The sequence below is a fragment of the Ascaphus truei genome, unplaced genomic scaffold, assembly GCF_040206685.1.
Source record: "Ascaphus truei isolate aAscTru1 unplaced genomic scaffold, aAscTru1.hap1 HAP1_SCAFFOLD_2382, whole genome shotgun sequence".
Lineage (NCBI taxonomy): Eukaryota > Metazoa > Chordata > Amphibia > Anura > Ascaphidae > Ascaphus > Ascaphus truei.
The window spans coordinates 13,371-39,722 of record NW_027455305.1 but is presented as its reverse complement, the minus strand read 5'-3'; the positions used below and the strand labels follow the sequence as shown (position 1 = coordinate 39,722).

The 26,352-nt window shown below is 44.8% G+C and overlaps 2 protein-coding genes across 2 annotated transcripts in view; one reads left to right on the top strand and one right to left on the bottom strand.

The window, feature by feature from the left end:
* The first annotated feature begins 7,545 nt into the window (after positions 1-7,545).
* REXO4 (REX4 homolog, 3'-5' exonuclease) lies at positions 7,546-18,334 on the top strand. The gene is made up of 9 exons (XM_075582462.1): positions 7,546-7,676; positions 8,972-9,210; positions 9,978-10,303; positions 10,985-11,134; positions 12,939-13,132; positions 13,376-13,464; positions 13,822-13,896; positions 15,391-15,465; positions 16,287-18,334. The coding sequence occupies exons 2-9, from the start codon at positions 8,974-8,976 to the stop codon at positions 16,410-16,412; spliced, it is 1,272 nt and encodes a 423-aa protein (XP_075438577.1). The 5' UTR covers positions 7,546-7,676; positions 8,972-8,973; the 3' UTR covers positions 16,413-18,334.
* The window catches only part of STKLD1 (serine/threonine kinase like domain containing 1), a 21,385-nt gene continuing 13,364 nt past the window's right edge, over positions 18,332-26,352 (bottom strand). Inside the window, exons 13-20 of the mRNA XM_075582461.1 lie at positions 25,419-25,559; positions 24,264-24,392; positions 23,883-24,011; positions 23,377-23,505; positions 22,350-22,490; positions 21,101-21,180; positions 19,099-19,147; positions 18,332-18,457 (exon numbers count right to left, since the gene is read on the bottom strand). Coding sequence (XP_075438576.1) covers positions 19,100-19,147; positions 21,101-21,180; positions 22,350-22,490; positions 23,377-23,505; positions 23,883-24,011; positions 24,264-24,392; positions 25,419-25,559 — 797 coding nt within the window. The 3' untranslated portion in view covers positions 18,332-18,457; position 19,099. The remainder of the gene's footprint in view (positions 18,458-19,098; positions 19,148-21,100; positions 21,181-22,349; positions 22,491-23,376; positions 23,506-23,882; positions 24,012-24,263; positions 24,393-25,418; positions 25,560-26,352) is intronic.

The window sequence follows — 26,352 nt, the reverse complement described above, 5'->3', positions numbered from 1 at the left end:
AAAATGTGGACATGCTCCACAGAAAGTATTGGGTCTCTTTCACCGATGCCTGCTTTTAGTTTACTTCTGTTGACAATATATGATGAATATTTACCGAAAAGAAACTAAAAACGGAGATCCCCTCTATATGCAAGGCCCAGAACACCGAAGCTACTTACTGTCAGATAGTGACCAAAACACCACTAAAAAGGAGTATGAATGTACTTTACTGCAGGAACACACAAACCTTTGAAGCCCTACTGGCTGTTTTTTTCAATATTTATGTTATCAGGACATCATTAAAACAGATCCCTTTTCTTTAACAAAGTGCTCATTGCTAAAACTTCCAGTGCTAGCATTAACATGCTTTAACGACTGGAATAATGCGCCTTTCACCACAAGTTAATGTTGCCTTATACACAGACACTTCTTGGTGATGATTACATTGTTTCACTTGTAATCACAAATGTTCTGTGTTTTCTGTATCCAATATTAGCACTGCGTGGGCTAAGGTTAACCCCCTAACCGTATCTCCTTATGCATTAGTCTACCTAGAAGTAATAATATTACATAATATAATATAATAATATAATATTCCAATTGGTTGGATCTCAGATATAACTGCAAAGCGTTTAATGGCCCAATCCTGGCACAATTCCCACCTCACATTGTATGCTTAGCTCACATCTTTACGAGTGATATCATTCATACCCCTGTACCATACAGGTGTAACCATTGTAAGGATTCTATACAAGTGCTATTGCAAAGATCATTGCAGTAGGTGTTACACATGCAAACTAATATAAATAATAATCCCATCAACAGTGTTGGCACCTTACCTGCTGTATGCCATGTGGTCCCAGATGTAAGACGGTCCCTTTCCAGCAACACTACGTTCTTCATCCCCATCTTGACCAAATGGTAGGTGGTTTGGCATCCCAAGCTGCCCCCGCCAATGACGACCACATCTGCTGCTTGAGGGAGAGGCTTGGTTGGGCCTTTGGCCGTGGGACTCTCCTCTTTCAGCGTCGTGGCATATGGGACGCTCTTCTCTTTCGTTTGACCCGAAGCGCTGCTGAAGCCACGCAGGCTACTTTTCAATGTAGTGGATCTGTAGCTGGCAGCTGCCTGGAAAGCTCTGCTCAGGTACCCCATGGCAACCTGGAGATTCATGGAGAGCTGCATTAGTCCCACATTCAGCCACGGTTCCTGAGCTCACTTATGAGACCAATGTCCAGTTAAGGGCCCCTGACCTTCATCCACTCTACAAATCCTACGGATTCGTCCTCTACAGGATAACATGGAGCCACCTAAAGCTATTTTAGTAGCCAACACCTACTACTGGACAGCACTCATCCCAACATGGCGTCCATAACAAAGCACATTGTCTTATGCACAGCAAACACCACACTTCAATAGTCCCATTGCTTCTGTGACAGCTGCATCCAGTACAGTTTATTTTATTGGCTTCACACACTGTATATCACCTTGAAAATTGGACAGGAAAACAAAGAGAAATGAATGTGGAATCATTCCCCATCTGGGAATGCAACATATGCCTCTGGCGCTGGGCAGGGTCACCACATGAAGCCGCATATCCCAGCTTTGCTTTTATTTAGTTCATTCGTTTTTACAACAACTGATCTGCCCCTCGGAATTCCAGACCATCTGTACCAACAGATCCCAGCTGGGCTCAGCTGTATCACTCTGTCTCACTGACACTGCATTTCTTTTAGCCTTTGCACTTCGATCTTTGCTGGCAGTGTGGTTCATACAGTGGCAGACTTCACATTAGGCGTGATAGGCCCGGGCCTAAGGTGGCAGAATTTTTTTTTGGGGGGGGGGGGCGGCATGCCGGCTTGTGCGCATGCGCGAGCGGATTATATGCATGCTCGGGCCAGGAAGGACCAAAACGTTGAAGTAAACACAATAAAGATGATTTTCTTCGTACGAAGGGACGTGGCTGCAGATTTTTGCATTAGCACAACAACGTTGTGGCTTACGGATGCACTGTGTGATTTGGCCTTTTTTCTAAATCAAGGGTGTCCTCACCCATGTGTGTGTATGTAATATAAAGGGGGGGGGGGAAATTATGCAAAGAAAGGTAGCACTAGATGTGTACTCATAGTGTGTGTGTTTGTGTGTGTGTGTCAAGTAGCTAATCCTATTGTTCAATAGAACTATGTTTCCTTATGGTTCAAATCTCATTAAAGTATGAATACATAATGCAGGGCACCTTCATACAATGACGTTAGTGCAGACATACAGTGTCCTAACTGATACCTTTAACATCGTTCTTTAATATGCCCAGTCAATATTCCTCAGGTCGTCACACATTTACACACACACACACACACACACACACACACACACACACACACACACACACACACACACACACACACACACACGTATCCACCTAACAAAGAGAGATACATATTTACATTATATTCACAGACAAAAAGCATGCAATATTTGATATATTGTAGTGCAGGAGTGCTCCACTCCCAATCCTCAAGCCTCCCCCCCCCCCCCCCCCCAACAGGTCAGGTTTTCAGGCTATCCAAGCTTCCGCACAGGTGGCTCAATCAGTCCCAGCTTCAGCACAGGTGGCTCAATCAGTCCCAGCTTCAGCACAGGTGGCTCAATCAGTCCCAGCTTTGGTACAGGTGGCTCAGAGTCTCAGCTTCAGCACAGGTGGCTCAGAGTCTCAGCTTCAGCACAGGTGGCTCAGAGTCTCAGCTTCAGCACAGGTGGCTCAGAGTCTCAGCTTCAGCACAGGTGGCTCAGAGTCTCAGCAGGGGAGGGGAGTACAGTCCTGTTTTAGAGCGCTGGACATTCTTATAAACTAATGAATTTGGCACGTTTGGCGTGCAAGAAAATTGCAAAAACGGATGCGTTCGCACAGAAAAAGCTGTGCACCATTAGCTTAAAAACCCCATGAAACTCACTCAGAATTCTCTGGCTTTTTAGATATTCGAAATAAGGAAACCATTAACATTTGTTACACTTTATGCGACTTTGCTGAAGCAATAGCAAAACGAACAATTTTTTGTAAAAATTGGAAATAGCATCGTTATCAAAAATGCAAAAATGTAAGAAATTAAGTGAAACAAAGTGCGGTTTGTGGACTTTTGTGCGTTTCTAATCAAACTTGCCACATCTTCACAATGTGGATTACAATAATCACAAGCATATTTAGCACTGAGTATATAGTAAGTGTGTTTACAGTAGCACAGAGTATTATAGTAAGATTACAGTAGCACAGAGTATTATAGTAAGATTACAGTAGCACAGAGTATTATAGTAAGATTACAGTAGCACAGAGTATTATAGTAAGATTACAGTAGCACAGAGTATTATAGTAAGATTACAGTAGCACAGAGTATTATAGTAAGATTACAGTAGCACAGAGTATTATAGTAAGATTTCAGTAGCACAGAGTATTATAGTAAGATTACAGTAGCACAGAGTATTATAGTAAGATTACAGTAGCACAGAGTATTATAGTAAGATTACAGTAGCACAGAGTATTATAGTAAGATTACAGTAGCACAGAGTATTATAGTAAGATTACAGTAGCACAGAGTATTATAGTAAGATTACAGTAGCACAGAGTATTATAGTAAGATTACAGTAGCACAGAGTATTATACTAAGATTACAGTAGTACATTGCCTTGTGGGCACAGCACAACACACTGCAAAACACCTGCTGTTTTGGCCTAACAGTGTTTGTTTCACATTACAAAAATACAAATAAATGAATACTGCGTTGTCCCCCAAATCCCAATAGGGTACTTGTTCCCCTATAAACAGAACATAGCCTTACTTGGGTAGTGTACTTCCCCAGCACTGAGTGTGTGTCCTGTAGGACTGCAGCTCTTCCTAAGCTTTGCACATACAGAAACACAGTACCCTGCAGGCACAGTGCTCAGTGAGGCAGAGCAGCACTTGGCTCTTGTCACTATCACATTTATGATCTACTTAGATACTGTATCACTTGTCCCCAGTGTGAGGTTCACATACCTTCGGTGCAGCCCACAGCATGCTGGCAGGCCCGGGGAAGAGGCAGTCAACTGTAAGGAGGAGGTTTTGTTTGTGCCTATAATGAGGGTACGTGGGCTTTCCAGGGCTGCTTCCAGCATGGAGTTAACTGCCTATCTCCTCCCCTTACTCCTCCCTAAATGAAAGGGTGTAAGTCAAATAACAGCCAGTGTGCAACTAGTGAGAGTGGGAATTGAGAGACAAGAAGGAAAACAGATAAAAAAAAGTGTGTGGTGTGTGTGTTATGTGTGTTGTAATCTCTGTAAGAATATCTGTCTCTTGGTGGAGGAATATATTCTGGTGCTCAATTCTTCCCTTTAAATATTATGCCCTTTATAACATCCACAGACATATTTAACAAGTGTAGCAGAGGTTACACTCAGTGGACATGTCTTTTTGCAACATGAATGATCTGTTACTTTGTGTATATATCACAAGAACGATATATATGCTAAAAACTGTAAGTGCGAATTTGCATCTTTGTAAATCAATGTGGGGAATTGGAATCAGGAGTAGTTCTATCAGTGGGAGCCAACATGATTCAAGACACACACACACACGGCACTGCAAAGTTGAATATCAAAATGTGATCTTTATTGTCCAAAGTACAGAAACCAACGTTTCGGTCCTCCCCGGGACCTTCCTCAGGGAGCTAGCAGTACAGAAACCAACGTTTCGGTCCTCCCGGGGACCTTCCTCAGGGAGCTAGCAGTACAGAAACCAACGTTTCCGTCCTCCCCGGGACCTTCCTCAGGGAGCTAGCAGTACAGAAACCAACGTTTCGGTCCTCCCGGGGACCTTCCTCAGGGAGCTAGCAGTACAGAAACCAACGTTTCGGTCCTCCCCGGGACCTTCCTCAGGGAGCGAGCAGTACAGAAACCAACGTTTCGGTCCTCCCCGGGACCTTCCTCAGGGAGCTAGCAGTACAGAAACCAACGTTTCGGTCCTCCCCGGGACCTTCCTCAGGGAGCTAGCAGTACAGAAAGCAACGTTTCCGTCCTCCCCGGGACCTTCCTCAGGGAGCTAGCAGTACAGAAACCAACGTTTCCGTCCTCCCCGGGACCTTCCTCTGGGAGCTAGCAGTACAGAAACCAACGTTTCGGTCCTCCCCGGGACCTTCCTCTGGGAGCTAGCAGTACAGAAACCAACGTTTCGGCCCTCCCCGGGACCTTCCTCAGGGAGCTAGCAGTACAGAAACCAACGTTTCCGTCCTCCCCAGGACCTTCCTCAGGGAGCTAGCGATCAGCGCAGGAGAGGCGTGAGGCAGTACAGTATTTATTAGTGCACTTTGGCCATCCAGACTAGCAACATCTCTGATGCTCCTGCTCTGCGGATAGCGGAAAAATGGGACGGGCAGTGGTTGGGAGTCACAGATAAAGCCCCTGTGAACCGAATGTGGCCCTCGGGCTGTCTGTTACCCACCAATGAGTTATGTGATAAGAGGATGCATCAAATACTTCCTCTGGGGCTGTCATTGTGTCTCACTTTCCTCTGTCACAAAATATCCACCAGGTTTGGAATGACCACAATTTGGTTAACAGGTTACACAGTAACAAAGTGGATGAGGTTGAAAAAAAAGACATACAGTCTATGCTATGTCCATCGCGCTCTACCTATGTTAAATGTAGTCGACTGAGATACACAATTGTGTTTATATTGATCCAGACGAGGAATTCCTCACCGCTCTTTAATAAATGGAAGAGATTGCACTAGGCAATATGTGAGTAGAGTTCTGCTTGGCATCTCAGTTGGCAAACTCTTTTTCAGTCTGTGTTTTGCTGGTCACACATTCAGAGTATTTTCCCAGCTATTTTGTTTTCCCCAACATAGTTACTAGGAAGGCAATGACCCTCCTCCCCAGTAAAAAAAAACATTAAACAATTATGTTCCATGAAGGGGTTAAATATATTCCTTACTTCAGGGGTGGCCAATTCCAGTCCTTAAGGCCCACCAACAGGTCAGGCTTTCAGAATATCCCTGATCCAGCACAGGTGGCTAAGTCGTTGTAAAAGTGCTGAAGCAGGGATATCCTTAAAACCTGACCTGTTGGTGGCCTGGACTGGAGTTGGCCTCCCCTGCCTTACTGGTTCCTAAGTTACTTAATTTGAAGTGCTGGAGATAAATCTCAACAGTATGGTCAATGTTATTTTATTCAAAGTGTTGAAGCAAAAGCTGGAAGCAGATACAGTGTTTCTTTTGCCTGGCATAACTTTAGCAAATTGATAGAAATTTTTCAATGCACTTCTATTTTTTTCCTGAAATACACAAGGGAAATTGCTACAATGTGAAATATATAGTAAGATGGAGAAGAGAGGCTGCCAGGTGTCCATGTGGGGGTGGGGGGGGGGATAGGGGTGTGTGGGGGGTAATAGGGGGGTGGGGGGGGGGTAGGGGTGTGTGGGGTGGGGGGTAGGGGTGTGTGGTGGGGTGGGATATGGGTGTGTGGGGGAATGGGGGGTGGGGGGAATAGGGGTGTGTGGGGGGAATAGGGGTGTGGGGGGGGAATAGGGGTGTGTGGGTAGGGGTGTGTGGGGGTATAGGTGTGTGTGGGGGAATGGGGGTGTGTGGGGGGGAATAGGGGTGTGGGGGGGAATAGGGGTGTGGGGAGGTGGAATAGGGGTGGGGGGTGGAATAGGGGTGGGGGGTGGAATAGGGGTGTGGGGGGTTGGAATAGGGGTGTGGGGGGGAATAGGGGTGTGGGGGGGGGGAATAGGGGCATGGGCGGGGGGGAATAGGGGCGGGGGGGAATAGGGGCGTGGGCGGGGGGGAATAGGGGCGGGGGTGAATAGGGGCGTGTGGGGTGAATAGGGGCGTGTGGGGGGAATAGGGGCGTGGGGTGTAATAGGGGTGGGGGGGGGAATAGGGGTGTGGGGGGGGAATAGGGGTGTGGGGGGGGGAATAGGGGTGTGGGGGGGGAATAGGGGTGTGGGGGGGGGAATAGGGGTGTGGGGGGGGGAATAGGGGTGTGGGGGGGGGATAGGGGTGTGGGGGGGGATAGGGGTGTGGGGGGGCGATAGGGGTGTGGGGGGGGAATAGGGGTATGGGGGGGGATAGGGGTGTGGGGGGGGAATAGGGGTGTGGGGGGGGGAATAGGGGTGTGGGGGGAGGAAATAGGGGTGTGGGGGGGAAATAGGGGTGTGGGGGGGAAATAGGGGTGTGGGGGGGGGAAATAGGGGTGTGGGGGGGGGAATATGGATGTGGGGGGGGAATATGGGTGTGGGGGGGGGGAATAGGGGTGTGGGGGGGAATACAGGTGGGTACACAAGAAAGACATTTTTTTTAAACTTTAACCCGTTCAGTGCCAGGTTGCCAGCAGGGAAAGTGCTTTAGATTGCAGGCCGCTGTGGCACTGGAGGAGTTACGGAGTCTCCCTGTGGCAGACATCACAGGCTCTCGCTGTCCAGGGACGCACCATAGCGCAGATGGGCGGGGTAAATACAGCATGCGCTCTGGCTGCCCAGGGACACGTGCATCTGCAATGATGTGGGAACGGATGTGTTCCAGTAGCTGTTTCCGCACGGAGGGAAGCAGACATTGGCGGCTTCCGGTTGCCTGCATGCTGAGCTTGTGAGCTGAAGGCATGGAGAGAGCCCCAGTGTATGCTGGGCAGTGACTGTGTATACAGGGGACCAGGTCTGTGTGCACAGGGGATGTAAGTACATATGTATGTACAGGCGGACACGTGATCACAGAGATTGACACATGTATGTCAATTAGATTGTAGGCTCTTTGGGGCAGGGAGTTTTCCTGATGTTACTTTTGTCTGAAGCGCATATTCCCATTATGTGTTATATTATCATGTCCTGTGTATTACTGCTGTATTACTGCGTGACGCGCTGTGTACATTAATGGCGCTATAAATAAATATACATGTATGTTTGTAAATCGTGCTTGCATACACATAAAGCTACACAAGACAAACACACATGTACTTTAATATCTGAATCATCCAGCCGGTGTGTGTGTGTGTGTGTGTGTGTGTGTATATACACACACACACACCGACAAATTGTAAAAAAAAAGAAAACACTCGCCCCCCCAAAAAAAAGTCACTCCCCCCATCCCCCCTCACTTTACCCGCTTGCAAGTCTTAGGCTGGGATTATGGTACCGGCGTAGCTGCATGCGCGCGCCCCCGCCAACAACTCCTCTGTATTTTCTTATGGGAGCTACCCCTGTGCCTGCATGCCTACAGGCAGAGAGGCGCGTTGATGAAGTAGCGTTTTAAAAATACAACAAACTTTGTATTTTCAGGTGGCTGCCGCGTGACAACAGCGCACGTGAGCTGGTTCAGCCAATGAGAGCGAACTAGCTTCGTGACATGTCCGCCGCGCGTTTACGATCTTCTGCAGCCAAGTTCACAAATCGCTTGGGCTGCTGGAATGCGCGCGCGGCTGTGCCCTCATTCGCACGTGGCCACGTATGGACAATAATCCCAGCATTACCTGCGGTGCCTCCCACCATTCACCTGCTTATCCCTTGCAACTTCGAGTGTCTCCCGTGCAGCTCCTGTGAAAATGGCTGAGCGGCGTCAAATGACGCCGCGTTGCCATGACAATGGGACGCTACATGATGTATGTCTGATAGCTTGACTGGATGCACTCCGATATATATGGCCTGAGAGCTTGACCAGCGTTTCGTCATCGTCTGATCGCTGGACTGCAGTTTTTGCTGTGGGATTCCTAATAAACATCGTCTGTTTTGCTTTCATATTTTAGTTAATTAAATTCTACGTTGGCTATATATTTCTACGTAATTAATTGTAATGCTGACTGTTCAGCAGAAAACGTTAACTTATGTATAGCCTTCTCATACATACATTGGTTATAGACAGAAATGTAGTTTTTGCAGGCACTAGATACATTAAAATATATCTGTTTAATTCTTGGATGCTACTGTACATGGTAATAGGTTACTTAAATAGTAAATCCTCCAATTCTGTTTACAGAAATGATTCCGTGTTTTTCCCGATTCACTAATGAGGAGGCTGGAATGGCAAAGGTGAAGTGTTCATCAAGTGACTCTGTGATAAAGACAAATACTGATCAACAGACAAAAAAACAGAAAAAGAAGAGGTTCTGGAAAAACATCAAGAAGGTTGCAAAGAAGAGCGAAGATAAGGTTTCTCCACTGCTGCTCCCCAAAACTCCCCAGGACTTCTCATCCAACTGGAAGGTTCTGCAAGAGGTAAGCGGAGGGTTGCATCTGTGTGTAAATCAGTACTCCACTCCAATTTACTGAGTACCCCTCATATCACATGAGGAATATGCCATCCTGAGAAACTTAAGAGACAAAAAGCACCTTTTAGTGTAATCATTGTATGAGTGGCCTCGTCTTATGTTCATGTTTCGTTCCTCGTAGTGAGGTGTTTTCTAGATCGCATTTCCTCGTTGTTATTTTTTTTTCTGGTAACTGCAGAACATTCTAGCACTGATGGGGTAAATCTAGAAGCTAAAGACAAAGTAAGACCATTTAGCACACTCCATCAGGAGCTATGGGGTATATTCACTGCTGCACTATAGCCTATATTGCCAATGGCTGGCATTGAGTCTAGTGGCCACCATGGACGGTAATAGCGGTTGCAATCTAGTGAATATATTGCACCTTGGATCACGTGTTTTCCCACACAACCGCCACTAGCAGCCTGGTACAATCGCCCACTATAGTTTCACTGGAAACAAAGATCCAAGTAGTTTCAGGAGCCAGGTTCCCGTTTGAGCACCAGTCTGACCTCCATTGTGATCTCTGGCAAATCACTTTATCGCCTTGGGCATCAAAACAGAAATGGTCAGAAGTTTACATGCCCTTTAAATCTCTTCTGTGTGCAGCACTGCATATGCTGACAGTATTTTATTTATTTAAAAGCATGGGCAGAAAGTCACAACGTATTTATGGTGTTGGATCCTATTGGGTTCAGTTTGCCCATACTGAATGTGTTTTCTTTAACGGTTTAGCTGTTGAAACAGAAGGCAAGCAGTTCTGCGCCAAGTTCCACATCATCTAAAGTCCCCAGGAAACAGCAGAAAGCCTCAGACAGGAAACATGAGGAACCCATCCCAAAACAAGGTGCCCCCCAAACCAACTGCCAAGTGACAGTGGTATCACCTGCCGCGCAGGAAGTCAAAGGAAGTCCGAGCACGTTTCCTACAGGTGTCAAAGATAAGAAGGGAGCGGAACAAAAGAGGAGAAAGAGGAAGATAAACCTGGAAGAGACGGGAAAAGATGAGGCCAAGGTCCAAAAAAAGAAATCTCAACCGAGCAATGGGCTTCCGACCACACAGTAAGTTCTGTCCTTTCACAGTAGTGTCGCGGTATGATTTATACATGCTCTGGAAGTGGAATTGCAGGTCTTGTGCAGAAAGAACCTGTTGCTTTCCAGTTAACGTGCTAAGAGGGCAGTTCTGTCTTTGCGAACCTTAACTGAGCAGGTGACCCAGCATCCCCACACACCGCTTATTTTCGAGTGTTGAAAGTGAATATTGGTACACACTTTAGGCCAGGGCCATGGTCAAAAAGACCGTGCTGAGCCGCGCTGAGGGGAAACATCATCCCTATTGAGCGCGGCTTTAGATGGCGCTTCCGCAGGCGTGCGGAGGCGTGTGGAATTGCAGCCGACAGCACATTTTAATTTTTCCCGCTGGGGGAAGCGCAGGGCCAGTCACGTGACCGCCAAAAGCCAATGGCAGTACGTGACATCAGCGCTAGCCCCGCCTCCCGCCCGGCTCACAAGCGCGCACACTGACGCACATGCAGGGACACAAAAAAGCTCCTGCTTGAGCAGGAGAGCACTAGCGTCAGCGCTGTGAATGTCACCATGTCCGGGGCCTAAGACTGTAAACTCTTTGGGACGGGGATTTATTGTAAATAATAAATAAAAATGGCCATGGATTTACAGTGGCCATTTTGTAGTGTTTATCATCATTCATAACCTCTCTCAACACATGTTCCCTGTGCTGCCCAGAGCGGACCTCTGGTTTGATGATGTAGATCCGGACGACATAGAGGCCGCGCTGGGGCCAGACGCAGGTCGGATGGCTCGTACGATGCAAGGAGTCCCTGAGAATTCCTCTGCTGTGGACAGGGTGCTGGTGAAGGAGCGGGCCTTTGAGGGGTAAGTGATCCCAACGCTGGGGAAAGGTTTTGTGAGGTGGAAACTTGCATCATTCTAAATTCTATTTGTTGACGCACAAAATGAAACTTGTCTTAATGTTCAGCACTCTGGTTATTGTAACTATATTTTTATTTATTTATTTGTACCAATTTTTTTATTGGACACGTTCACATATTAATGTACATACAGAAATGTCATGAGCCCATAACACTTCAACTCAATACAATCATATAGTGACCAAAAACATTTTCCTGTTTCCTATAGGGGGAAAGAAAAAGAGGGGGGGAGGGAAGGAGACAAACAAGTGGGGGTGGGAGATGGATGGATAGGTGTGGGGGGTGGGAGGGGGGGGAGGCCAGGCTTCCTTGATATTCTCTCCTGGAGTCAGGGGGGTTATATTTTTATTTTTTAATGTTGCACACGTCTCAGTAGTGGGAGGAACAAAGTATTTGAAGGAATCTGAACGAAATCATTTTCTTGACCATTTCTCATAAATAACCAGGTATAGTTGCAAAGACGAGATGGCGGTACACCACCAGTATAAAAATAACCCAGGGCTGGAGCTAACGGCGGTAAGAAAAATGTATTGGCACATTATGAAAACAGGATACAAAACATTAACGTGTTTCGCGCCTGACTGTCGCTTGATATAAAGTGGCAGTCGGGCGCGAAAAGCGTTTGTGTTTTTATCCTGTTTTCATAATGTGCCAATACATCTTTCTTACCGCTGTTAGTTTCAGCCCTGGGTTATTTTTATACTGGCGGTGCACCGCCATCTCGTCTTTGCAACTATACCTAGTCTTCACGGCAGGAGCACGCCAACAGAAGTTCACATCCCGCGGGGATCCCGTGAGTACCTCAACAGTCTCTTTCTCAACGGATGTTGTCCAAGTCATTTAAGCAATGGGGACCATTATGATTGTCTTTGCATATGCCATACATGGGATTGTGAGCAATACAGACTGATTACATCAAGTTTTCCCCTGTGAGAGACTTCAGCCTTCTTTAGTCACATCTGATATCTAGAGATATAGTCACTGATTCAAGGAGTTACCTCACTTTGTGGGACCCATGATGTATCAATTGATGTGAACGTATTTACTATTCAATCAGTTACCTAAGCAACACTTGCTAGTATTCCCTTGAGCATTTGTGCACACAGGTTTTTTGATGCACTGTTTGTTTTGGATCTTCCCAAAAAAATCTCTCAAATACCAGCACTGTGACTGTAGTTAATACACGTCTTCTAGTTTGCCTGCATGTGTAGCTCCCTTTGATGTATATCTCTATATAGCGCCATTAATGTACATAGCGCTTCACAGCAGTAATACACATGATAGTCATCTAAATAACAAATAATACAAATAACACATGACGGGAAGAAGCACTTCAGACATAAGTGACATTTAAAAAAAGGAGTCCCTGCTCCGAAGTGCTTACAATCTAATTGATGCACTTTTCCTGCCAAAGAAGGAATGTACGAGCCACAAGTCCCTACTGTTTTGTCACCTTATGGTTGGAGGTACAAACCTTTAATTGGATATAGGTGCCTTTTGTCTTGGTGTCCAGAATATGACGACCTTTATACTTCTTACTGCATGTAACATGCAGCCTTGCCTAATAAAAGGGCAGTTGTGTTCATTTATATATACTAACCCTCTAACACATGTTTGGGGATACCACACAGGGCATTCATCTTTTGCCTGATGGAAGAGGGTCAGGATGTCACATGGGTTGTGTTTGCCCTTCTGCCTTTTTATTTGCTGTGTTGGGCTCATGAGACCCCCTCCTCCTCCTATTCCAGGCTCACAAAGACTGTTGCCATGGACTGTGAGATGGTGGGGGTTGGGCTGGACGGAGAAGAAAGCATATTGGCTCGCGTGTCCATCGTCAATCACTTCGGGAAGTGTGTGTACGATAAGTACATCAAGCCAACGGAACGAGTCACAAACTACAGGACAGCTGTGAGCGGCATCCGACCTCAGAACATTAGGCATGGTAGGGAACCTCTCAAACATGGGCTGAAGGAGTGGTTTAGTGCCAAGAAAACTCCCTTTTGATCTGGGTGAACCTGGTTGAAATCACACTGTCCACTTCTTGTCACTTTGCAATGTCATTGATAATCTCATTGGGGCAGGAATTTATGATGCCTGGAATTTTATAACAACTATTCCATTGTGGGAGTCTCTGATTTGGGCAGTTTGGGGTGAACAGGATCTTCTGTTTTTTTTTGTGTTTCAGGAGAACAGTTTAAGGTTGTTCAGAAAGAGGTGTCGGAGATTCTCCGAGGACGTGTCTTAGTGGGACATGCTGTGCATAACGATCTGAAGGTATGGGACATGGTTAAATAGTGGTCACGCTCTCCTTACTGTATTGCAGCATATTACTACATTGGGAGGTACATAGATGAAGACTGTATGACCCATGTATTCTTTCTTTCCCATAATGTGTACGTTATTTGATCTACATTCTGTTTATAGCTGGATGCAGTACTGGTATTACTGCACAGTGTTGTGGCAATAAGCAAGAGACAGGGTAAAGTTACCATTCAAGACCCCCTTCCTGGCCAGTGCTTATTTACACGTAGTGCACAAACCGTGGCTGTTTGCGGTTTGCAACTAATAGTCTTTCTTTGGCAAAAAGTGCTTTGTTTTTAAATGTATTTGTTTTCCTCTACCTTCATCCAGATCTTCTTCCTGGACCACCCAAAGAAGGCTATCCGGGATACTCAGCGATACAAACCCTTTAAACAGAGGGTGAAGGTAAGGAAAGGGTGTGGGATGGTCGATCCATTAGAATTATGATAAAGAAAAGGCATTACAGCTGTTTAAGTTTCTCTAATGCGGGCTGTCAGTTCTCTGGTTAGTGCATGTTCTCTAGTAACAGCCGTGAGGTGTTATGGCTTTGCTGCTGTCCCATATTACACTACATACATGCTGCTTGAAGAGGAAAATTCCAGAACACCGGAGACATGCCATAGTTATCCTCGTCCATAAGCAGGAAGACCTCAAGAGCTACAGCCCTACTGCCAATCACTTGCAAGATTTTTCTGAATAGACTCGTTAATTGGCTGCAGCAGACCCTGGACTTCGCCCAGCTTATAGGACAAGCGGGATTTTGCAGTGGATATAACACAATGGACCACATCCAAGTCCTACCTGAAGTTATTTCCCAAAGTAATGAATACGATCTACCAACTTCTCCTTGGGATTTGTAGCTTTATGTAAAAGCGTTTTACTATGTAACTTGATTCGTTCTACACCTCGGTGGTTTTAAATGCATTACGACCGTGTTGAAGAAGCGTACTTTGATATTATAAAGAACATTGACGAGAATGCCACATGAACCATTCGATTGGGTGCAGATTCCAGCAAGAGAAATATGAGCAAGGGAGCGTGGCAGGGAGACACCATGTCACTAGGAGTGTTTCACTGCAACACTTCCATTGTTCAAGCCCTTGCATTGGGAATAAAATGGAACCAAAATCCACAGTGAATACTTGTTAAATATGATTTGCGGGTGGCCTTATTTTTGCCACACGTCCAGAAGACCTCTTGCAACAAATCTGAGAATTACCCGAGGAAAGTGGGGCTCCATATAAATCTCAGCAAGACTAAAGGGATCAACAAAGGTGTAAACTCTGCAAATTTGGAATAGAAGTGGAAGACCTGTTTACCTTGGCTGGCAAGCGGCAATGGATGGGAATCTTTTTAATGAAAATCAATAGGATGGAGCGCAAGACAATCTTTCAACGGTACCGTCCACTGCCTCGAGGAAAGTGTTCGACCTAGTGTACGCTGCCTGTGCTCACGTATGAGTGAGAAATGTGGACCCTAAATGCAAAGATAGTTAAAGCATCAGGCAACTGTAAACATGGAGAGATGTATGTTCGGTATTTCCCCGAAGAGACAGGGGAAAAAAATGAATGGGTTAAAAACCAAACCAGTCTGACATGACAGGGGCGAAGAAATTAAAAATGGCAGTGGGCCGGACATAACGCACGAAGAAATTACAAGGAGAATTAAAAGACCAAGACTACCAAAAGATGGTTGGATGACATGAGAATGTGTTGGTGCTTTTTTTTCTCTTTTGATAGATATGAGCTGAACACACAAAGGTCAAAGTGATTTAATTCAAAGTGAGGACCTAAACGGACACTTTTTTTTGTGAGGGGAAGCTGGAAAACCATGGCTGTGTATCAAACGTAATGACCAGGTCACCAACCTACTAACCTCACGTTTCCTTTTTATGTGTAGTGTGGGCGCCCATCGCTTAAACTGCTGTGTGAGAAGATCCTGAATGTGAAGGTTCAGACTGGTGAACACTGCTCGGTAGGTATCCTGCTCTTTGTCCTTTCACCGCTACTGATGCGTATAGGGCATCTGTTTCAGGGGAGATTGTTGCGTGTGTGTAGGACACTAGTCTTCTAATCCCCGCAATTCCCGACACCTATCTTGACTAGATCACTTTCTAACCCAGACCCTCATAGTGATTGTCTGGGGCCCTCGTTCCAGCATCCAACTGTCCTCTGTCCTCTTTTGTGATCTCACAATCCCTCATTAATTCCACCCCTGAGTGGGTGCGGTGCTTTTACAGAGCTGATGATTGTTTTGTGTAGCCCCCAACCAGGTTTTCTTTTTTCCTGTGGCATTTACAAGATGATAATAATAATAATAGCATGTTCTTGTATAGCGCTGCTAATTGTACACAGCGCTTTACAGAGACATTTTGCAGGCACAGGTCCCTGCCCGTAGAGCTTACAATCTATGTTTTTGGTGCCTGAGGCACAGGGAGATAATGTGACTTGCCCAAGGTCAGAAGGAGCCAATACCGGGAATTGAACCAGGCTCCCCTGCAGCAATCTCAGTGTCAGTCAGTGTCTTTACTCACAGAGCCGCTCCTTCTACATAGTTTTGAAAGTATAATATCGACAAACCAACCCTACTCTTAAGTATCCTGCCGTCTAAAACTTTTGGGCTCCAAAAGCACCAGCACATAAAGCTGATGTGACATAGGATGCCCTAGGATAATATATAAACAAAGGATTCACATGTCTGCACTGTTACATACCTCCCACTGTTCTTCAAGGCTGTGCCTGACATGATGGTAGGTTACCACTCTGATTTATTCTGGGGTTTTATTTATTTTTAAGATCCAAGATGCTCAGGCCGCCATGCGCCTTTACACAATGGAAAAGAAGCATTGGGAAGCAGCCATTAAAGCAAAGTACACCAGTCCGAAGCCGGACACCCACAAAGACAAACGAACACCTAAGTGATCGGCCCAGCATCCCTTTCCTGTGACATATGGATGCTGCTTCCATGTGTGGGCTGATGGGGAATAGCAGCTCTCTACACCTGGTGTGCCTTAGCTGTAAAATTCAAGCATAGAATTTGTACAGAATTTTTCTTGAGTGTAAGGCTGCGTTTATAGTACTGGCGACAGAGTGCAGCCGCAAAGCAACTTAATGTAGTCCGTAGCGACCGGCCATAGTGGGCGCGACGTGTGACGTCACAGCTACCAAAATCGCTGTAGTCAAAAGAATGAGATTTCCAGAGACAGCCGCACCACGTGACTGGCAGCAGCCAATCACATAGCCCCTTGCCGCCAGCGACATCGCACACCTGTGTGCAACTTTTGCTACAGCAACGGCACCTGTAGCGTCGCCACTACTATAAACGCAGCCTAAGACTGCTATATAATTTATCAAACCATTATGTCCGTTTGCTCTATCGTGTTCTAAAAGTTTTATGTTATGTAACATACTGTAAAGGGAACCCCTCCTCCTGCTAGGTTTGGAGATTCTTGTCCATGCACGAGAAGCAATCTTCCAATGCTTCCATTTGTATGATAGACGGGTGGCCAACTCCAGTCCTCAAGGCCCACCAACAGGTCAGGTTTTCAGGATATCCCTGCGTCAGCACAGGTGGTGCAGTCATTGACTGAGCCACTGACTGTGCCGAAGCAGGGATATCCTGAAAACCTGACCTGTTTGGTGGCCCTTGAGGACTGGAGTTGGCCACCCGTGTGATTAGCCCTCCAATTGGGATTCTTTTAGCTCTGTGAGAAGCAATAACCTGTGAAACATTTGCTCAGTGAAAACCATTCTTCACATGGACATGTTTAACATAATGACAGCTATGCGAGGTCGGCGAGTAATTGTGTTGCTTCAGAACATTACAGACCTGTTGCACGTACTCAAAATGAGTCTAAAATTATATTTTTACATTTCCAGAAACTAAAAAGGCGTATTTTGTGAATGAAACGGGGTGGATATTAGACCTGAAATTGTTACAGCCATTGACCAAAGTCTGAATTTTCTCTCAAGTTTAGATTTTTAATAAATATTCTGCAACCAGATCATAGTACTGATATCCTGGAGATAAGGTATCCTTATCCTAATACAATAGAAAAGGGGATGGGGGCCCAGCAGCAACCAACTGAGGCTCGTACTAGCACTTGAAGTGAGTTATTGGCCCATAATCACTATGCAGTGAAGTCACATCCCTGTGCTAGGGAAGTGTTCAGCTCCATATTAAAAGCTAAAACAATCTTCTCCATCCCAGGGGATGATGGTTTGATTAGAGGCCTCTTTTGACAGATAAAATGGGAGAGAAATAGGCAGGCTCAACAGTGCTTGGTGACTGTGCAACGTTAAGACCCATTAGTTTGCATGAGCCTTTAACTGGGCGCTGAAGCTTGGCACCGATTTTAGTCAATCTGACCAAAAATATTGCAAAAGCAGCAAGCAAAGCCAGTGTTGGAAAGCACATGGACAAACCCCCCATATCTGTGCAGGAAGCCTGTACCAAGTAAATGGAAATACAAATACCACCGCTGAACCTATTCATGTGAACGTTCGGTGTTTTGACTAGAGGAGGAGACCCATGGGGCTGGAAATTCCACTGCATAATATTTTGTTGCCGATGTTTACAGTGATGGGCTTGGGGAGAAAGTAGGTAAGGCCTTGCCATGTGATTTCTACTGTATGTCAGGTTCACCCACATATCACAGGAGCTCCATGCTGCTTCCCCCCCCCCACAATAAATGTAGGAATGTCTGAACTAGCCAGGGGAACAGGCTGAAAAGCATTGTGCTGCAGCAGAGGTGTTTTATCTTAACTTGTATTTATCAATTCTGACCTGGTCTGTGCAAATAGATGTAATATGAGGGATAAAAAAAAACTTTTGCATAACGTCACGTTTTCTCTTGTTTTATTTGTTGAAAATTATACAGCGGTTCAAATGAATCTGTCACGGTGCACACAAACCGGTTTATTAACGCGTCTTCGGGGAGGACAAGCTGATGGTGTAACGGGATGCCCTAATGGGAAAGAACATCATCAAAATAATCCCTTCATATCCCTATCGCTCTATTCCAATCGCATACGTGTTTCTCTTTAAATTCCAAAACACTTTACAATAATCATGTTTATGAAGCCATATGTGCAGGTAAAATCTGGCAACACATTTGTGGGTAGGTAAGAGTGGGGGAGGAGACGCTTCCTAATACAACCACATCTTGTGTATCGAAGTCCAGCTGAACCATTTAAACCTGTCTCTTTCCCCTTGCAGGCTTATGGTGCCTGTAAACTATTGAATTGCTATTCATGACACACCTAGACAGAAAGTGGCTACTCTTACTGCTGCAGGCATCACCAGAGGGCAGTGGGTCCGTGGTTTCCAACTTTTTTTTTTTTTTGGGGGGGTTAAGGAACATTATAATTTATATTGTGAAATTCTGCGGTACCCCAACCCCCTCTAAAAGCACATCTGAGATCAGATGCATTGTAAGGATCCCCAACCCTCTCTAATGGTGCGTCTGATGCATTGTAAATTCTTCTGTACTTGGTGAACCCTTGAGGGATGCCTGGAGAATGTGTGGGCTCTGGGGAACCCCAGTTGAAAAACATTGAGTTAAGATCTTCTTTACTAGGGAAGGAAGTGGCATCCAAAATATGTTACCTTATGTTTCCAGTTTGGAAAGTGTGGATTCCGCAAGAGTAACAATCTCCTGATAAAAGAAACAGAACAATGTGGAGTTGTAATGTGCTTAAATAAACATTTGAGGGTTGGCTAAATTTATGTTATATTCATGCCCAATTTCAATATACCCCTTTTTTAAATTGTAAAGCAGATCGATTTAAGTCATTTAAGTGTAATGCATTTGTTAATCTGCTGCCCGTTTCTGTACCAGTTAGAAGACTGTATAAGACTTTGGATCAGGCGTGATCACATCCAGTTCTCAAGGGCCTGAGACTCTCAGCCGCCACCAGTCTAAGTTCTTTGAAAACTAAAGCGGTCTCACGTTTTAATCTGGTCTGTAACTTGCATACGCCTATAATATATATTATTATCTCTAACTGTGCATGCAATATCTTGTATATAATGTATAACCCTGCTCACTTAATGTACCCATGTATTTGTAACCATGTATCTATATCATCATAACTCTGTGCCCAGGACATACTTGAAAACGAGAGGTAACTCTCAATGTATTACTTCCTGGTAAAATATTTTATAAATACAGGCAGTCCTCTGTTATGTGACAAAAGGTAGGGGAGTGGGGAGAGTGGGTGGACTGGGCGCTTCCTAGGTGATAATAAATTGGTGTAATAAGTGACACACCGGTTGATACACAGATAAACCTTACACCAAATAGTGAATTAAAAATATATAGTGTAAAAGAGCAGCTCAACTTCCTCTGATGGGACAGTTCCAAGTCCCAGGATGTGGAATTTTCTTTTCTTGGAGTTGAGGAGGAGCGCAGGGAAAAATCGTGATATGTAAAAGATAAAAATATATATATAGTGCAGATGGTAAATCACTGCTAAAATGACAATCAACAATAGGAATCGAACTCACAAAAGTCGTAGTAAATTATTGCATGTCAGAGATCCATCTCTCTCTGACTGGAGCCCTTTAGATATCAGGAATCAGGATGTCCCTCGGTGGATTGATATGATATGTAAGTGAAAGAAAACCACAATAGTGCACACTATTTGAACTATAAATAGTGTATTCGTCACAAATGGTAAAGGAAACTCACATTTTCCATATATAAGACGGATGGTGGAGAGAACCGCCGATAGAAGGGTGGTAGAGTGTGGAGCTGCTACCCGGTGCTTCACTTGCGCCTCACAGTGTATTTCCGCATCAGTCTCTGCCGTCGCGTCACTTTCGCTTTCGCGTCACAGGTGAGGGCGGGAAGCCAAAATGGGTCTGGTGTCAGCAGTGAATTTGCCAGTCCTTCAGTGTGCAGGTTCCCTCAGAAAACTCTACGCGTGCGATCTCTGACATGCAATAATTTACTACGACTTTTGTGAGTTCGATTCCTATTGTTGATTGTCATTTTAGCAGTGATTTACCATCTGCACTATATATATATTTTTATCTTTTACATATCACGATTTTTCCCTGCAGTCCTCTGTTATCCAACGGAATCCGTTCTGGAAGTAGCGTTGGATAGTGACACCGTTGTAAAGTGAGTCCCATGTTAATCAGTGGCAGTGAGCGTTGGATAACGCATTCTGGCGTCAAAACAGCCCATAGGGTTGCATTGTAAAGCGTTGGATATGCCATTCGTTGTAAAGTGAAATGTTGGATAACGAGGACTACCTGTAAAATAGGTCAGGTTTTCAGGATATTCCTGCTTCAACAAAAGGGGGTGCAGCCTTTGACTGAGCCACCTGTGCTTAAGCAGGGCTATCCTGAAAACCTGACCTGTTGGTGGCCTTTTGAGGACTGGAGTTGCCCACCCCTGCTTTAGACCCTTTGACAGGCTCATTGCTCACTATTCCAAATGTCTAATCTGGCCAAAGATGGAAAAGGAACTCATTCTATGAAATGGCTTTCCTCTATTCACATAGCAACAGGTCTTTGCACACAAGTACTGACCTACATATTACAGTTTAAAGTTTCCAAATGATTGCATCGAACCGCTGAACACAGAGAAAGGCTTTCATACCTCGGTTGATGCAAACTTCACTTTGATTTCACGCATGAACGGTCCCATGTTTTGTGACAACATTTCTGGTCTAGTGTCCCCTGTGAGAAAGGAAATTCCTCCGTTAAGTTCCTGATTCCTGTCCAGCAGGTGGGTTAATACACAGAATAGCTGCAGATGCAAGTGATTCTTGGGGAATGTATGTTAATTTGCCACTTCTTTCCCATTGCCCCATAATTTAGATTGATTCAGTACGTCGCTGGGTAACTTTCGTACTGGGGGTTGGAGAGGTGTGGGCGCATAACGCCTGTGATTTGATTTATTGCAACAAGATACATCTGAGTTAGCTAAACAGAAATATTACCTGAGTAACCTTGTTACCGATATCCTGAATGCCTGATGCTGTGTTAACAGTATTATAACGGCCTTTTAGAAAAAAAGTAATTTGTCCCCCACTTCAACAAGTGACCACTTCAACTGCAACCGTGAAGCTGGATTTATAGTTCGTCTGGCAGATGTTCTTGGCTTGAATACTAGTGCAGGTAACCTACTAATAATGTGTGTTTCTTAAATCGGATGCGTCGCTTACAAACTAATTGTAGTGCCTGAAATAGGAGATAATGTCACTTGCCCAAGGTTATTATAAAAAGCTGACAACGGGATGAGAACCGACTTCACCAGCTTCAAAGGCAGTGTTCTCAGCACTAAGCTCCTCCCTTCGGCACAGTATACATTTTCGTTCAGGGAATTGTCACCCAGGATTTGGTACAGTGGAAGAATATACTAAGCAAAAAGGGCCTACGACAATCTTATTATACATTTATGGGTGGATGGGATGTTACAGCCATTTCAAACTACAGGCATACCCCGCATTAACGTACGCAATGGGTCCAGAGCATGTATGTAAAGCGAAAATGTACTTAAAGTGAAGCACTACCTTTTTTCACTTTGGTAGCGGTAGGGAGTCGGTATTGCTGTTCAGGACGTGCCTGTGTCCTACTCACAGGCGCATGCGCGAGCTGCCGTTTTACAATTGGACGAGGTGAATCTGCGCGTCACACAACTACGGCGGTCTGTAGGGCTGAATAAGTGTTCATACTTGCAAAGCGAGCATTCGGACGCAGGGGAATGGTGCTATTGTAAATATGTCCATAAAGTGAAGGTCCGTATAGCGGGGTATGCCTGTATATATGGCAATGATCATGCAAGAGCCAATAATGAAAAGTAAACCAAGCTTCATTTAGTGGTTTAGTAAACAACTCGTTTTTACCATAATGAGCCATCTCACTGAAGAGCAAGCACATGTTCTCCACTATCTCTGGGTCATCGGAGTGTAGATGGTAAATCTCTTTAATGAGGGCAATGCCGTTTTTCCCCGATACTGGCACCAGGACTCGAAACGCTGCCAACTCTGGGAGAAAAAGAGGGGCAACAGTTTTCTGAAATCCCCTCTCGGAGAAGTGGAAAGCGCTGCAAACTACTTGAAACGAGGGCAGAATACAGAGTTGATTCCACAATCCCATGTATCCAGTGTCTGAGCAATAGATACATTACAATGCCCATAATTATGGAAATTAAATTGCAAGCTAATCTGGGCTAACAAACACACAGATACCCAGCAAGCTCTCAGAAACCTCACAAAATTACCACTATATATATAGTGCTACTGAGTGTGGCTAAATGTATATGACAAGTAGCACTCCTTTTGATATATATATATATATATATATATATATATTTATATTACACACATATACACACTTTGTGGTCATTTTGGGGGGTTTCTGAGAGCTTGCTGGGTATCTGTGTGTTTGTTAACTTTGTCCAGCTGGTCTGAGCTGTTTTGGAGGTTAGTGGCTCCTCCCTCCCAGGGTTGAAGCTCGCCCCTCCCCACTTTCCACTTTCCAAGTAAGCAGGTTCTCTTTTCATGCAGCTGGTTGACAGGTTCAATGCTAGGACCATTGTTCCTCTAATTATAGGAGGCAAATAAGAATTTTAATCAGTTAGTGTTAGGACCTGCGAATTGCTCATGCCTTGAAGTGGCTCGCAGGCTTATACACTTTGGCAAAGGGTTAACTAAAGGACCCTTTTTCAAGAGATCTATAGGTATTTCACTGTGTAGTTTTGTCACATTGGATGTTGCTCTGGACTTCTTTGTTTCTTGTTGTAAGTTAATCTGGGCCCCAGATCAAGTGCTCTAAAGCAGCTGTATCCATATCTAATATAAATTAAACTGGTTAGAAAATAGAAAAGATGCAGAATGGTTTTAACCTCGCAGTAAAATTTACAGCTGGTACCTGACGTCCTTAGCAGACTGGCCAACGCCAGGCAAGCGTTCTTAACCAGAACTGGCCGCTGTGGATGTGCATGAAGAGATTCCAGAAGGGCCCAACTTATTGATTCGGTTTGCTCCTCCACCACACACCCTATAAATAAGACAAGATAGAATCCATCATTTTATTGCATTTCACAACCCAACTCACATCTCTAACTTCTCATATTGGTAAATAAGTGCAGTGTATAATTGAAGTTTATATTTGTGTTTATTATCATAGTCACATTCTACATATGGCTGTGTGCATTCGAATATGTTTATTTTGCTGATCCTTTAATTCAAACTGCAGGGGGTTGCGTGCTCGTCTTAACTTTCTAAAAGTTGTTCTACACAAGTAACACAACCAGTGGTAAAAGGTTGTACATCTGATGTGATGTAATAAGGAGGATGTGAAGTCGGCACCCTGGGACACTATACGCAGGATATTCTCTCTCTATTTCACTTTAATCTGTGAACCGATTTACCCACCTTTCAGACACAGGATCCAGAGAGAGCAGCAAGCCGATTCTACCAACTGTCCATCATGAAGATGTTTAAGGACCAGATTGAAAATGACTGGCACGGCATAGACTAGCCACTCTCTTCTTGTATGACTCTCTGTATCAGACAGAAAAGGAATTGAAAAAGAAGTGTTGAGCCAGAAATACTGTGATTGTTATGCAAGGCAATGTGCATTAACGCCTAGTCGCGTCTGAGCAGAGATTCCTGGCTTCAGCTTTCATATTGGTCTACATCAGCTGTTGCCTTGATGGCCTTCTTGTGTATTTTATTTTGGGACCCTGAAGTATTGAAAGGGTCAGACTCCCAAAAAAAACATGAGCTGAATATTACCGCCCTGTACAGACTCACCGGTCATAGCCATGCTCCAGAGAAGCCCACAGCAGGACAGACACAACTCTCTGTTCTCCAGTGAGCTTTCCATGATCTTCAGCGTATCCTGGAGGACTCCAGCTTTCCCCAACAGCTCTGCAGCCACCTCTCAAGAAACCAACAGTGGCATTGTTATGCGACTATTATTTATCCCAAGAGAATCTTGGGCATTACATGGAAATGTCTGCTTATGGAAACATTTTGATAGGAAAATTAAGGACATCACTGTCATTTTCCCTGAATTAGGCTTAAAAGAATTCTGAAGTCCCTGGACATGCTCTCTTTTGCTCTATTCAAAATGCCATCTTCCCCTTGCTCAGGAACATTTAAGCCCCATTCGTATTAACAGGACGGAAATCTGAGTAAAAGAAGATGGCTTTTCAGTATATTTTATAAGGGCCGATGAGTTGGTTCAACTGATTAACTCCATGTAGCGAAAAGCACTATGAAACCCTGTTTTTTTGGGGGGAGGGGGGTGGAGGTTGGCCTGGTCCGGTTCTGGGAATATACAGAGAAAAGTGTCAGTTCCAGGTGAATAAATGGAAAAAGTTGCAAAGGGAAAAATGTAACATTTGGTCAGGCGTCCTATCAAGGCTGCCCAAAATACAAATACATGAAAGGACTCCGGGAAAAGTAGGGTCTTTGGTCTACTTGGACACACAGAAATTGCTTGTTTGAACATGAGGAGAATCGCTATTATCAGACGAGTGTGTGAGAGGGTCAGTGTAGCACGTGTCCACAACGAGGGTGTGAGGGTCAGTGTAGCACGTGTCCACAACGAGGGTGTGAGAGGGTCAGTGTAGCACTTGTCCACAACAAGTGTGTGAGGGGGGTCAGTATCGCACGTGTCCACGAGTGTGCGAGAGGGTCAGTGTAGCACATGTCCACGAGTGTGCAAGATGGTCAGTGTAGCACGTGTCCACGAGTGTGTGGACAATCTCACTCAAAGACAAAATTAGGACATGTTTTAAATTTAATATCATAAAAAGGCGAGGCTGGTGAGGACCTAAGGCTCTTGAACTGCGATGATTACCTTATTGCTATTTCTTGAAGAAAATAATGAAAAATAAATTATATTTTTATGTCAATAAAGGAAAACGTGTTATAATGTGTGCAAGAGAGTTGTTGACGTACCATTGGCTGATAGCATCATCATCAGACTGCAGATCTGAGACAGTAGCCCTGTGTTGGGAAGGAAAGACCGCATGCCCCTCACTAGGGTCGTGATCAGCTCGTTACTAATAAAACATTCTTCATTCAGGCCATGTGCTAAAGCTGAAAACGGGAGGAGAACCTTTACAAACTGCTCATTGTAATCCCGTCACAGAAATTATGCTATACTTGATCATTTGTGTACTAGCCCCTCCTGCTCTGCCTTCTGGCAGGATAAGGGTTAATATGAAAGTAATAAACATCATCAATCAAAAGCAACTGTGCTGTCCTTGAATGCAGGAGATCATCTTCCTTTGTTCCCAAACTTTCTAATACAGGGGTGGTCAACTCCAGTCCTCAAGGGCAACCAACAGGTCAGGTTGTCAGGATATCCCTGCTTCAGCACAGGTGGCTCAAACAGTGGCTTAGTTATGACTGAGCCACCTGTGCCTGAAGCAGGGATGTCCTGAAAACCCAAGGTGTTGGGGGCCCTTGAGGGCTGGAGTTGGCCAGCCCTGCTCTAATCCATAACCCATCCCACTTATAGTACATATCCAATATATTCACAAAGCAAAAATAATTGGTCAACACAATGCAGGTTCATTCTGCTTCTAACCATGTAATGCTGAAGGGACGCCCGATTCAATGCTGGTCTCACATTTTATGGTTAACAGTAAGGGGGGTAATTCTACATATTCCAAAGTGGCCGTTTTGGAGTCAGGAAATACATGTATTTTTCCCCTTATGAGATAGCATTGGATAATGTTTTTTTGTTTACCTTCCTCTGGATCAATAAAATGTAAATACAAATATAGGATGAACTCGACTTTTTCAACCTCATCTACTTTGTAACTATGTAAAAAACCCATTGGTGTCAATGGGGGTTTTCGTTCGAAAACTTCTCCAATGGCCACTT